The sequence below is a fragment of the Carassius carassius genome, chromosome 45, assembly GCF_963082965.1.
Source record: "Carassius carassius chromosome 45, fCarCar2.1, whole genome shotgun sequence".
Lineage (NCBI taxonomy): Eukaryota > Metazoa > Chordata > Actinopteri > Cypriniformes > Cyprinidae > Carassius > Carassius carassius.
In genome coordinates, this window is record NC_081799.1 from 23959354 (window position 1) to 23974589 (window position 15236).

The window sequence follows — 15236 nt, forward strand, 5'->3', positions numbered from 1 at the left end:
TTTTTTTTACTTAATTTTACCACATATTAATAAAGTACTAAAATATTTATAAATGAAAATGCCTCAGTGACCATTTTAAATCATGATGCAAATGAACTGATGGATCAGTTTTTAAACGACTTATTGAAGTGGACAGTTTGAACTGACTCATATTTACCATATGTAAAATAAATCACATTTACCTACTGCCATTTCTGCTAATAAAGTTTAAATCAGTGATGCTATTAAAACATCTGTGAGTCATGAGATAAGAAACGATCCAAAAACGAATCCAATGATTGTACATATCAACCAAAGTCATTGCAAATATTTCTTAAATGTTCAATGCGTCGCTGTATATTCTCCAGTCTGAACGGCCCACATGGCACGAACTGGAAACAAACATCAGTGTTTTGTCGGATGGGCAGCTCAAACAGCAGACCAGTGTGCCAAACTCCTGCAGCTTAATGTGTCCGGCGAGGCACAGCCGATCAATCGGCGTGTGAAATGCAGCGCTCTAGCGTTTACCGTTCAATTTACCTGTCAAGAAAGTCAGCGGGCCGCGTACAAAGGCAGCTGACAGAAACGGCTCTCCGCTCTCCTGAAAGAAGCACTTTCACCAGGTCACACTGCTCGAAATCTCCTCATCTCTGACAAACACTGATGGAATTAGTGGGATTTGAAGATTTATTGCTTGGTGGTTGTCATGTGTTTCCACACGCCGATGGCGAAACAAGAGTTGGTGCGCCATGGACTCGAACCAAGAGATCAGGAAAAACTCATTAGAGCCTGTGAAATGCAACTGAAATTGCATGCACTACAGGAGATAATGCTCATTATCTGAAAATTAATAAATGCTTAAGGACACGTAAAGCTGGGTGGCATGACTGTAGATATAAATAGAAGCACAAAACGTACTGTGCCATGGTATAACAGTAATACTCACTCTCTCAAGAAAGTAACTCGTAGTCTTGAACGCAAATGGAGAAAAACTAACTTGGAAGTTTTTAAAATTGCATGGAAAAACAGTATGTCCAGGTATAGACAGGCTCTAAAAACTGCTAGGGCAGAGCATATCCACAAACTCATTGAAAATAACCAAAACAATCCAAGGTTTTTATTTAGCACAGTGGCTAAATTAACAAATTACCAGACGCCACCTGATTCAAATATTCCACCAACGTTAAATAGTAATGACTTTATGAATTTCTTCACTGATAAAATAGATAACATTAGAAATACAATAGCGAATGTAGATTCTACAGCGTCTAACACTTCAGTTTCATCCATCGCACCCAAAGATAAACTGCAGTGCTTTACAAATATAGGACAGGAAGAGCTAAATAAACTTATCACTGTATCTAAACCAACAACATGTTTATTAGATCCTGTACCCACTAAATTACTAAAAGAGCTGTTACCTGTAGCCGAAGAACCGCTTCTCAATATCATTAACTCGTCGTTATCTTTAGGTCACGTCCCAAAACCATTCAAGCTGGCGGTTATCAAGCCTCTTATTAAGAAACCAAAACTAGATCCTAGTGTACTGGCAAATTATAGGCCTATTTCAAATCTTCCATTTATGTCTAAAATTTTAGAAAAAGTTGTGTCTGCTCAATTGAGCACCTTCCTGCATAAAAATGATCTGTATGAAGAATTTCAGTCAGGTTTTAGGCCCCACCATAGCACAGAAACTGCACTTGTTAAAATTACAAATGACCTGCTTCTTGCGTCAGATCAAGGCTGCATCTCATTTCTAGTCTTACTTGATCTTAGTGCTGCGTTCGACACCATAGATCATGACATACTCATAGATCGATTACAAAACTATACAGGTATTCAAGGGCAGGCTCTAAGATGGTTTAGATCCTACCTGTCCGATCGCTACCATTTTGTTTACTTAAATGGGGTGTCATCTCATTTATCATCAGTAAAATATGGAGTGCCACAAGGATCCGTCCTAGGTCCCCTTCTATTTTCAATATACATGTTGCCCCTTGGTAATATTATTAGAAAATACGGAATTAGCTTCCATTGTTATGCTGATGATACTCAGCTATATATTTCAACGAGACCAGATGAAACTTCCCAATTATCTAAGCTAACAGAGTGTGTTAAAAATGTAAAAGATTGGATGACAAATAATTTTCTCCAATTAAATTCGGATAAGACAGAGATATTAATTATTGGACCAAAAAACACCACACAGAATCTTGTAGATTACAATCTGCAACTAGACGGATGTACTGTTACTTCCTCTACAGTCAGAAATCTGGGTGTTATATTGGACAGCAATTTGTCTTTTGAAAATCATATTTCCAATGTTACAAAAACCGCATTCTTCCATCTTAGAAACATTGCCAAGCTACGAAACATGTTATCTGTTTCTGATGCAGAAAAGCTAGTTCATGCTTTCATGACCTCTAGACTGGACTATTGTAATGGACTTCTACGTGGTTGTCCTGCTTCGTCAATAAACAAGCTACAGGTAGTCCAAAATGCAGCAGCTAGAGTCCTTACCAGGTCAAGAAAATATGATCATATTACCCCTATTTTACAGTCTCTGCACTGGCTACCTATTAAGTTCCGTATCAGTTACAAATTATCATTACTTACCTATAAGGCCCTAAATGGTTTAGCTCCTGTGTACCTAACTAGCCTTCTACCACGCTACAACCCATCACGCACCCTAAGGTCACAAAACGCTGGACTTTTGGTAGTTCCTAGGATAACAAAGTCCACTAAAGGAGGTAGAGCTTTTTCACATTTGGCTCCCAAACTCTGGAATAGCCTTCCTGATAATGTTCGGGGTTCAGACACACTCTCTCTGTTTAAATCTAGATTAAAAACGCATCTCTTTCGCCAAGCATTCGAATAATGTATCTCTTAAATTGTGAGTGTAGTTGCATCTGCATTTTTATTCTTTAGCTTGGGTTAAACTAATTTTACTTTGTTGGATCAGCAGCTATGCTAATGATGTCTCTATTTTGTTTCTATGTTTTGCCACGGGATTTACATCCCGTGGTAACTAGGATTTACACAAGCTCCAGTCTGGATCCAGAACACCTGAGAAGAGATGATGCTGACCCTCAGAGGACCCCAGATGATGCTAACCTTGAATCAACAAACAGAACTAACAATTATTGCTACATGCGTGACTGCATCCTATAATTACTATTAATTAATAATATTGATAGTTCATCATCTAGCTGACTACGTCTTGTATTATTATTATTATTATTTTTATTTTTCTAAAATCCTGTCAAACGTGCACAAACTGCTAGCTACTACTAAATATTGTAGAAACATGATTTTCTGTAAAGTTGCTTTGTAACGATTTGTATTGTAAAAAGCGCTATACAAATAAACTTGAATTGAATTGAATTGAATTTCCAAATTAGACTAAATAGAACAGATAGGCCTACATGTCGCAAAAAAAGATATGAAGTAAAATTCCCAATTATGAGATTTGCTACTGAAAGATTTAAAATGGTATTGTGATATTACCACATGGCTATTAAAATATAATCAATATAAACCTCAGTTTTAAATCAGTATATAGTATAGTGATTGCCATTATAAGTGAGACACTGAATCATCTCAACTGATTTGATTAAACAAAATGATTCATTCATGAACAAAGCAAGTGACCAACATTATAAGTGAGTCACTAAATTATTGACTTAATTTGTTCAAACACAATAATTCATTCAGAAAAACGCAAAGTGACTGCCATTATAAGCAAGTCATTGAATCATTTACTCAACCGGTTAGTTTAAATACAACGACGTCTTATTCAGGAAGAACATAAGTGACTGCCATTATTATCAAGTCACTGAATAATTGACTCAACTGCTTTGCTTTAAAACAATAACTCATTCATGAACAAAGCAAGTAACTGCCATTACAAGTGAGTCATTGAATCATTTATTCGACTGATTTGTTCATATACGATGACTCATTCAGTAACAACAAAAGTGACTGCCAGTACTAATGAGTTATTGAAGCATTTACTCAACCAATTTGTTCCAAAACACTGATTTGTTCTGGTACAGCACAAGAGATATGCGACAGGTAATTGTGCTCAATTTCTTTGGAATTATTTTCATTGTAGAAGCAACAATACAGAAAGTAAACAGAAAAACTCTGTTTATGATATAAAATTCCTCATATTTTGGTAATTCGCACACCTTTATGCAGTCGCATCAAACACTGCAAAAAAGCTGCAAAATAAAGCAACACACTGAGCCGGCAGAATTGTAGTTAGCTGTGTTAGTCTTTGTAGTGCGGATGAGCTGCGCTACAGCAGGTCTCAATGCAGATCCTCCCAGGCTGCTGCATTTGAGCAGTTTTTCTACCTCATCACACGGGGAAATGTGTTGAGGAATGGTCCTGCATGCTTATTCACTGCGTCTGCTCGAGGGTCTGACTAACAGCAGTTCTGGCCTCTTTCACTATCTTCATGCCACATGCGTTCAGGCGCACACACACATGCTAATCAATAGCAATCAGCAGAGTCATTACATGATTAAACATCCATGGTGAATGTAAATGGAATACCAGGATACTTATTATGCACTGCATATTACAGCTCCTTCTTTTTTTATGCACTGCGTAGAAACATCTCAAACATCACCATGCATGTTCATCTCAGAAGGTTATTTTGCATTTAATCCAATTTAGTGTAAAATGACTTTACTTTTGTCAGTCTGACTTAATGAGTTACAGTGATGCTAAATCACACTTCTGGTTCATTCTTCACACTGGAAATGGAAGGTCAAGTTGAGTACATTGCCTTGGGATACACTCTGTGCTCTGGTTGTGTACTGCAGATTTGCGCAGATAAAGCAGGTCATCAAAGTTTTCCATGCATACATGAAAACTGTACAGTAAGCAGAAATACAACTGCAGAAAGAGTATTATGGAGTATTTTTGCATGCATTCTAATGGTTCAGTCTTGATAAGAACTGCAAACTACACACTTCATTTATCTAATGAACTCCAGGGTGCAGCTTAAATTGATTTCATCAACAGCATTATCAGTCATATTAGATTCTGTAGCATCTGGTAGAAACACAATCAGACACAGTCCAGGAACTTCAAGACATCACGGCTGATAAAAATGACCCGCGCTTTATAAATATCAGACAAGCTTTTTATAGACATTCAATGTGTTTGTATAATTTGATGCATAATTTCACTAAAACATGGTAAAACGTTGCTGCCAGGGCACATACACAATATAAAAAACTAGTGTGGTTACAATGACATATCAATGAAAAATCATGTACCTTAGTATTTTATAAAGTACTTTCAAGAATACTATAATACTACCATGTTTTTTTCGGTACTTTTAATAGAAAATATTGATCAAGTTATTCATTTTCAAATCTTTAAATTAATCTTCAGGACATCATGCAGTGGATTAAACATGCATTTTTGGGTGGACCATCCCTTTACATCTATAAATACTATTTATTTTTATCTTTAATAACAATATTTTACACTGTTCACTGACACTTTTTACTTCATTTCTATGGGACAATCTTTTTGAATATTCTGAACAATTCATCAGTGCACATTATTTCACATAAAAAATGTAGCTTTTTTTAATCTTTCATACTGTATGCTCCACCTCTGAAACGACTTTCCTTTTCTGATGACATCATCAAGCCCTCTTATTTTTCAGCTTCTTTTTTCTAATCACACACTCTTCTTTGGTTTGTAACGCCAATGTTTCTTGATCACCCTACATTTATTCTCATCAAATATCCTTTTTCACTTAGAAATGGGTCAAGTTTAGAAAATAAATGGGTTATGAATGGCTTTTCACACCGGTTTCATGTGTTTAGATTTGGCTAACTGTACTAGTATATTTTGCTGACACAAAATAAACCTTGTGGCCTGAAAATTATCAGAAATCATTTTGTAAAAGTCATCTCTTATATTTCCACAGTCTTGTTTCCAATCACATGGTCCGTTATGGTTTGTAACGCCTAAGTTTCTTGATCTTCCTACATTTATTATTCTCTTATATCCTTTTACACTTAAATGGGTCACATTATGGGAGTAAAATGGGTTACGAATAGCATTTCACATTGACTTTATAATAGCTGGCAATTGGCTAACTCTCTAAGTACATATAAAATAAAATCGTTATTATGTAATTCACAAACTGCTTTTTCTACATATACAATTTTCTGAGGTTTTTAAAGTGAACAGTAATTTTTCCAATCGCTTGCTGTATTCTGATTTGTTACACCAATGTTTCCTTGTCTCCCTACATTTATGGTCATCAAATACCCTTCTTCACTTAGAAATGAGTCACAAACTGCTATTTCTAATATTGTTAAAGTGGACATGAATTCATAGGGATACTTAATATCCCCCCATAGAGATGAAACCGTTTTCCTCTCTTCGTTTTATAAATGATACTCCAATATTTTCCACTTTATGAACACATTTTACACTGTTCACAGAAATCACCAATTCATTCCTATGGGACATTCTACAAAGATGATTTGTGTTAGCAACAGTTAGCAAAGTGCAGTGCATTTAAAGCCTTATATTCTGTTGCAAGCTGAAATAACAGTATGTGTGTGTTGCGTACAGCATCTTGTGGGAGAAACGAGCCAATCTGGGAGGTGAAAAACCAGAGGGAACAAGCACAAGAGGAAGTTCATCTTGGTGTCAGCAGCTGAAAGATGAGAACCAGAGGGAATCTATTCAAGGTTGCCTAATAACTCCCCCCACTGGCTCCTCAAAACGCAGCTAAGCATTCACACACAGGTGAGCTGCGAGACCCGCAGCAGGACTGGCCGTCTGCCTGGGCGTCTGATTCAGAGCTTTTTAGTCCATCTTGGAAGACTGTAAATACGCTGGCAAATCATAAACCCAGCAGGTGCGTCAGCCGCTGACGTTAATCATCCACCTGTCTCCCTGCGCGCTTCCTTTCTCGTTACGGGAGGCTCTCTTCAAAACACCTTCCTCATCAAGATCTGCACAGTGCTCCCTGAACCTCACGAACACCCGTCGACATGGAAAGCTCTCAGTCAAAATCAAAACTCAGTGGCTACATACCAACCAAACAGGTGTGGCAGATGATAGCGTGTTTGTCATGGAGAACTCGGTAAGCTGTGTTTGGATGCCGCGGGACACGAGCAGCTCCGGTTATGGATATAATGGCGAGAAAACGATAGCCTCCCCATAGAGATCTAATAAATAACGCAGGAATCCAATGGAGATAAGAATTTGCAGCTCCCCAGAGGTTAAGAGCTGCTAAATGAGGTTAGCGCAGGAGTATCGCCTCTGATAAGGGTTAAGCCCACTTCAGTGAAACTCCTGCTAAATCACATTGGACTGGAGTATCGTTTATTAAACCGAGAGAGAAAAAAAAGCTCCATCTTTAAGGGAAGATATCAACTATCTATAGCTATCCCTGCCGCCTTCAGCAATATCATCAGAGCGTTCGATATTTAGAAACAGTAGTTCGCAAAATAATCAATAGGTAATTTTGCAAGGTTTGTTTACGCCAACATTTGCTAGCCAAAACTTTGCAATAGAATCAATGTTAAAATGCAGTTCGTAGCATATTTTACTCCCCAAATTTGACATATTTCCAAGTTCAAAAAGATATTTGATGAGAATCAACATTACAAATCAAAAAGGAGCTGAAATTAAGAGGGCTTGATGAAAGGGAAAGTTGTTTCGGAGGCGGAGCAAAGGAAAGATTGACGAAACTTTTTCTCTATTAGAATAATGTGCATTGATGAATCGTTCACAGTGAGATATTAGCATTGGAAAAGTTTCAAACGAAACAATCTATATTGTATCTTTAAACAAAAAACTTAAAGTTGTAAATATGAAGATCATGTATACTCAGCAGTCTCTTATGCTCACTGATGCTGCATATATTTGATTAAAAAAATACAGTAAAAACAGTAATATTGTGAGATATTATTACAATTTGAAATAACTGTGTTCTATTTGAATATATTTTGAAATGTAATTAATTTCTATGATGCAAAGCTGAATTTTCCGCAGCCGATTGACACTTCAATGAAAACAGGTGTGCAGACTTATGTGTTTTGTTGAAGCCATGACACATTTCATTTTTCTGGTTTCTTTGAATGAATAGAAAAGTTGAAAAGAGCAGCATTTATCTGAAATGGAAATCTGTTGTAACATAACAAATGTCTTTACTGTCACTTTTGATCAATTTAACGCATCCTTCCTGATGAAAAGTATTCATTTCACTCAAAAACAATACAAATCTCACTGACCCCAAACTTTAGAGCAGTAGTGTACCATCTGAAGCAGATCCTAGTGGAACTCAAATGCTAATACCTGGTATAAGCACACTTTAGTAGTGTGAAAACAACGTTCAAATATGCAAAATAACCCCAAATCATAAAGCTGATCATTAACTGAGGATCTATACAGGAGCTATACATTTGAAACAAACACTTCAGATGCTGATGAAACCAAACAAAGCCGCCTAAAAATAAAACCCATTCAAAGGATGAGCTCCTCCTCGCTCTGTCCCCGCTTTCATAGCGGATGTCCCAGAAAAGACAAAACTTCACCAAGCTCTTGTCTTTCAGCAACTTTCATCATCTCCAAATTATTCACGGCTAAATGATTAAGAGCGTGTGTTTGAGAGAATTAGCGCTCGCAGGTCTAACCCACTGGCCTCCGTAGGCCTGAATCAGCCGCGCTGACGCAGAGAATAAGCACCTGTACACCTGCCCTCAGTAACAGATAACCGCAGGCTTACCAAACCCTTCTGAGTGAGAAATGGATGGGATGTTTAATCTGCTGAGGTAGTGATACCGGGAGAGCCAGCGTGAGCGCCGTAATCCTTGTAATCCGCGGTAAACAAAGTCTTCCCCTCTACGAGCTTTATCAGATAAAATAAAATAAAATACCCAAAATTAAAATATTTGTAAAAAATTATAATATTAATAGAATATTAACAGCAAAATATTAAGAAAAACTCAATGCTAACATAATAATAGTAATACAAAGTAAATAATAATACTAAAATAACAGTTTCTTATTATTATCAATGTTGAAAATGGTTCTGCTGCTTAGTTTTGCTTAAATTCTTTTTTTTTTTTTCAAGATTCTTTGATGAGAAGATCATTAATATCTGTACTGTCGCTTTTGATCAATTTAAGATATTTTTGCTGAATAAAAAAATATCTTACTGACCTCAAACTTTTGAACGATATTGTATGTGACGGTGTGTGAGTGTGCTTTACTTATGGTGCCAATGCAAAAACCCTTTCGGAAATGTGTTGAGCCAACCCAGAAAAGAATGTGAACAGTCGGCCAACTGTAAGCGTGACTGTGCCAAAAACCTGGGCGATCTCGCCCTACAAAATCAGCCTTTAAACATACCTACATCATGATTCCTTCTCAAATGACTGGGACTCCATTCACACACACACACTGATAATTTTGCACCAAAAGAATCTTGAATCATTTTGAAGCACGACTCTTTGAACTCTTTGAACTGCCTAAAGGTTTCCACCATCAAACAGTTTATGTAAGACAAAAGCACTGCGTTTTAGCCTTCCGAAGAGTCACGACAAACTCACACTTCGTGCTGTGCCTGTTTCTGCAAGCGTGTTTGTAGTCGAGTGTGGCCTGCGGTGCCTTCTGATTAACTGCAGCTCCAAACAATATGCCTCCAATAGAGGAGAAAAGTGGAGACCCTAATGAGCCGAATGTGATTTGACTCCCACAGGGGAGCGCTGAATACTCTATGTCTTCTATTGAGAACAAAATAATCAAGTTCTTTTGTCATTTCATCACTTTAAGTCGCCTGTGAACTGAACAACAACAGTGTAGGAACCCAAAGTTTGTTAGTGTTGCGCGACCCTACGCCGCTCTCCAGCTGCGTATGAGGTTTTATCTTCCATGGAGGTCTTATTTACAAACCCTAAGAGGTGTTCGGCAGCTGTACCAATGACTCACTCACTGAGCGTCATCATCTTTGATTCACAAAAGAACCATTTAGGGCCCTTTAATCTTGGAGACGCAACAATACAGCAAATGCAATTACAGGCACAACGTGAACTAATCAAAATCTCCGCTTAAACAAAAGCAGAGGAATGTCATGGATTTATTGTTTGTTCTCAGAAGAACATGGAAAGGGAGGAAGGTTCCTGTGATTTGAGGATGTTTGCCCTCTAGTGGAGCAGAAGAGGCAACTGCAAGCCTTGGCTGGTGTTCAAAGGGCCCAAGGCAATGGCACACTCAGCATTTAGTTCATTCAAAACCAACATTAGACAGCAAAACAGGTCACGGATTGTGTCATCAAATGATTTGGACCTGAAAACCAAAGGAATTTGAGGCATATGCAACGCTATAATGTCCATATGAGCAAAGCTTCAAAGACACTGTGCTTCTATTAAAGTTACTACTGATGCTGTAGATGCATTAGTCAACTGATTAAAAACAGAAAGTGTTTCATTTGCATATCAAACATGTTTGAGGTGACTTCACATTTGATCACAAATTCCATGGTATATGAAGGATAAAATGCATTAAAAAGAGATGAATCAGTGAGCAGATCAATGCAATCTGATCTCTATGAATACTGGACATACCAATGATGAAGGTTTGTCTGCCTATAAACCACAATCTAGTCCATATTTGCCCACAAATCCTCTACTTTGCATCAAGTACTCAACATCAAAGCCCGAATCCAAAGCACAGCTTTCAAGATCATGTTCATGCAGAGGTCTTCCCCTCCTGATCTACTGCCAAACTAACAGAACGCGCCCATAAATCTCTTACCTTCTTCCGGGGCTGCCATTTCATCATATTTGTAAAGCAAAAATGAACAGCATCAAAACATCACGATGGCAGAGAAGTGGGATTCAAGATGAGGACATAAAGTCACAACGTCTCCGGACGGCAGATTCATGACGCTCTCCAGGCGCGCAAACGTGCGTAAAAGCGCAGAGCTCTGGAGCCTCTAGTGTCCTCCTGATAATCCAACACTCGCAGTCCGGAGATATCGGCTCTTTTGAGCTTCAGCTCGTAGTTTGTGTTCGTTTAAAAGCGCGATAAAGAGTACTGTGATCGTAAAAACGCAGAGGGGACACTTGGCACACTATATGCGGAGACATTCGCTCTCCATCGTGACAGCGGCTGATGTGCCTCGCGCGGAGGAAAAGAGAAGAAAAACTTTCCGTTCTGATAAAGGCTACGCTATCGTTCGCTCGAAACAGTCCGGGCTGCTTTAAATGTTCCGTGTAAGTGTTCCGAAGGCGCGCAAAAGACGAACAGTTCTGGGTGAAAACGAGCGTTGATGGAAAATATTCCCCCCCAAAAAATCACAGCGGATCGAGATTCCAGAGATGATGCGTAATTCTACACATACACGCGCGCAGGGAAGAAATAAACCCTCCGAGCGCAGAAATAGACGGATCCAGTTGGAGAGGAGAAGAAGAAGAGGAGGAGGAGGAGGAGTGGGAAAGAAAAACAGAAAAATCCTTGGAATTTGAGAGTTGGACGGAGAAGGATATCCTCCGACAGTGCAGAACTGGAGCGCAGAACACTAATAACTTCCTTCCCCACTGCTCCTCTGCGCCGAGAGAAGGAGGAGGAGAGGAGAGGAGAGGAGGAGTCCGCAGGGTCATAGAGCCGCCGGATACACACACACACACACACACACACAATCTGGATTTATGAAGCCCACTGCTGCACAAAGAGGATAAAAGTGCTGGAGCACAAACCTTTACATGACCAAAATCCTCAACTGTCCATTCATGACATTGGATCAAACATCATTTCAGAAAAAAACTAAAAAAAAAAAAAATCATATTTTCAAAGAGAAAGGGGCACCTAGGGAAATAAAAAGAATGAAAGATTTAGGTTTAAAATACTGTTATACAGCAAATATGAGAAATGTGGTATACTATAAAATACAGTGACTATATTACAAAGTATGACTGTATAATTTACAGTTCATAACTCTTGATGTCACTTTTGTTTGTTTCTGTAATTTGTACTGAGATTATTTCCAGTGACGGTCATATTATGAATCAAAAGTGTGGTAAAAAAACAAAAACAAACATACTTTTTTAGTTAATTACAAACTATTTTATTCGTACGCACACTATCTTTTTTGTGAATTAAAATAAATTAATTCATGCATTTGAAAAAATATTTATACAAATTATTTTACAGTAAAATTACATTGCCTTATATATCACTGCCAATTATTGTTTAATTTAAAATTAAATCAGACAATGTGTTGATATGATTATGGTTTAATCAAAAATTACAGTCAAGTCATAACAACATTAAATATTTTCTGTAAAATAATTGTACACTTTTTTTTACAGTAAAATTACATAAAGTGCCTTTTAATATAGACTGCTGATAAAAATGTTGGATTTTTTTTTCCCCTCTCTGAAAGAAGTTTCTTATTCAAATCTGCATTTTGACATTAATAAGCATTAATTTTATTTAGCAGTTTATGTATTTATTTTAAATCTTGCTTACCCCAAATTTTTGAATAGTAGTGTATGACTCTTTGACCTTAAACAAATTGTTACAAGAAAATAAATAAATAAATCATGATTATATTTAAATCAATAATAACTTTTTATGGGTGACTCATAATAACTTTCACAATAACTTTTGTGCTTATAAAGTCATTAAGAGACATTATTAAATATATTACATCACAGACCATTAGTTCACGTACATTCACATACAGATACTGTAAATTAAAGCTGCACATCATTTCTAATCTAAACCTGCATTATCTAATGATCTGTTAAGAATTATATAATGTAATGATGTTTTGTTAATGACTTATTAATGAAAATGATTACAAACTGTCAGCAGTAAATTAACATACAGTATGTATCATCACAGTATTGGGTGATTAATGAATGTGGTTTATTGAAGTATTTTTTGTCAGAATGCATTAACTGCATTTATGCTCGAGGGTTATTTCAGACACTGGACTTCTTTAGTCGGGTCCAGTGTGCTCATAAAAGCTAAATCAATTACTGCATTCCATGCTGAAAATAGCTCTGTAATATGACACCTGTTCTGTCTATCACCGGCCGTCTTTAAAGATTCATCTCTCTGCTTGTTTACCTTGGTGTTGTGCTTCTTAAGAGAGATTTGGACGAGTCCCTGTGTCTCCACTTGGCAAACTGCCTTAATCCTTTAATAATATTATCCTGAGGTCTGATTTCAAACACTTTAAATGGCACTGTAAGCGTTGACGGACAGGAAGAGGGCAGAGCTACATTTCTGTCATTTCCTGCATTTGCACACAAAACACATTGTTTTCCTAGAGCAAAAATTATAGACATTAGCTACTCCATTACACATTTGCACAGTGCAATGATAAAACACACACAAAACACATTTGCACCTGCTCACTGTGCATTTTATTGAAGCCTGTTTCTGCCACTCTATGAAAAAAGAGAAAATAAAAAAAAGTTTATCTCACTATTCTGAATTTTTATCAAAATTGTGAGATATACTGTAAACTCGCAATTTCAAGAAAAAAGTCAAAATTTATTAAACTATAAACATTCTCACAATTGTGAGTTTACAACTTGCGATTCTCACATATCTAAACTTGTAATAGTATGTTTTATTCATAATTACATATAACACATAATTACATGATACAAACTCGCAATTCTGACTTTTTCTCAAAAAAAAAAATGATATAAACTTACAATAACGAGTAAAGTCAGAATTGTGAGATAAAAACTCACAATTCTGAATTTTTTTCTTTTAATTGTGCATTTATATCTTGCAATTCTGACTTATTTTCTCAAAAATACGTGATATAAATTCGCAATAGCGAGATATAAAGTCAGAATTGAGTCAGAGATATAGGGCCCTATTTTACTGATCGAGTCAGTTTAACGATGAGAAAAATGGTCGGCGTGCCCAACACATGGTCTAAAAGGGTTGTCCCTATTCTCTTAATGAGTACTGGATGTGTTTTGGGCATAATGTGCTATAAACCAATCAGAGTCTCATCTCCCATTCCCTTTAAGTGCCAGTTGTGCTCAAAATCAGAGGGGAAAAAAGCATGAATCATGAGAATGGAGACACAATTAACTTTTTTATTTTTGTATCCAGTGCAGGAAACAAGCTTCCATAGCATTTAGAAACAAGCATGTCAAATAAAGGACAAGACCGGCACAGCTGCGGATAATAAGAGGAGTGAGACAAACACATCACCTCTATAATGACATTACACGTTTGAACAGATATAAATGACCTCCATCAGTGTCACCTCAGAATAAAAGCACAGATTTCACTTCAGCTGCAGTTTAAAGGGACAGATTGGACATTGTTAACCAACAATGAAGATAAATTACAGGCGGAATTATTTATTCATGCATCAGCAATAAAAGCTTATTAAAAGCACATTTCATCAGAACAGCACCTGCCAAATACCATGATATCCCAATAATATCAGGTCACTTTCCAATAAAAGAGCTGCTGTACGATGCAATCCCAAGACACAACCTGTAAACATCTGAACAGCCGCTGGCAAAATCACAAGTAAAAACATTGCCAGTTTCACAGTGTTGACTTAAAAGTCATTGCATAATGGATTGCAAAATTTGATATAGGGATTTAATCACAGTTACTGCATTAAACAAACACTAGACTGTGCGACAACTCTCAAAAGTTAAAACATCACCAACTGTAAATGCTTAAAAGTTCAGTTAGCAGCCATCCAGAATACCATAAAAACACCCAGAATACCCTAGAAACCACCTAGATGCAACCTAGAAACACCACCAAAAACCCTAGCAGCCACCCAGAACACCCTAGTAATACATTAGCATGTTTAGCAAAGGTAAGCCCCACTTAAACCCTCAAAAAACTTCCCAAGTTGTGAAATCAAGGCCTGGCCTGATCTGCCAAGAGTTTCCAAGCACAACAGTGTGACAGGAAACACAGACGAATGAAAGATGATTCTCTGAACTCCAGCTGTGCTCTGCTTTTCTCATCAGGTCAGTGCAGGACAGTAGAGGCTCTCTGAAAGCTCTTCTAGTGATTTAGAAGAAACATTCAGCATCTGTATGTTTTTTTGTGTCACACCCCTAATCTTTGTCATTCTGCTCAAAGGAGCGACTGATGGTGAAATGAACGGCTGGATATAGGAAATGTGCATTACAGAGATACGGCGAGTGTATAGTGTGTGCTCATGTAGGAGAGATTACACACACTCTGACCTACACTTCCAC

The 15236-nt window shown here is 37.3% G+C and overlaps 1 protein-coding gene across 3 annotated transcripts in view; it reads right to left on the minus strand.

Annotated features, from left to right (window-relative positions):
* The window catches only part of LOC132127712 (tetratricopeptide repeat protein 28-like), a 270207-nt gene that overhangs the window by 153606 nt on the left and 101365 nt on the right, over positions 1-15236 (minus strand). The window contains exon 1 of one of the 3 annotated variants that reach the window (XM_059539757.1): positions 10786-11544. The exons of the other annotated variants lie outside the window; for them this stretch is intronic. Within the exon in view, the coding sequence (XP_059395740.1) occupies positions 10786-10812 (27 nt within the window). The 5' untranslated portion in view covers positions 10813-11544. Of the gene's footprint in view, positions 1-10785; positions 11545-15236 lie in introns of those variants that run through there. 3 annotated transcript variants of the gene reach the window in all.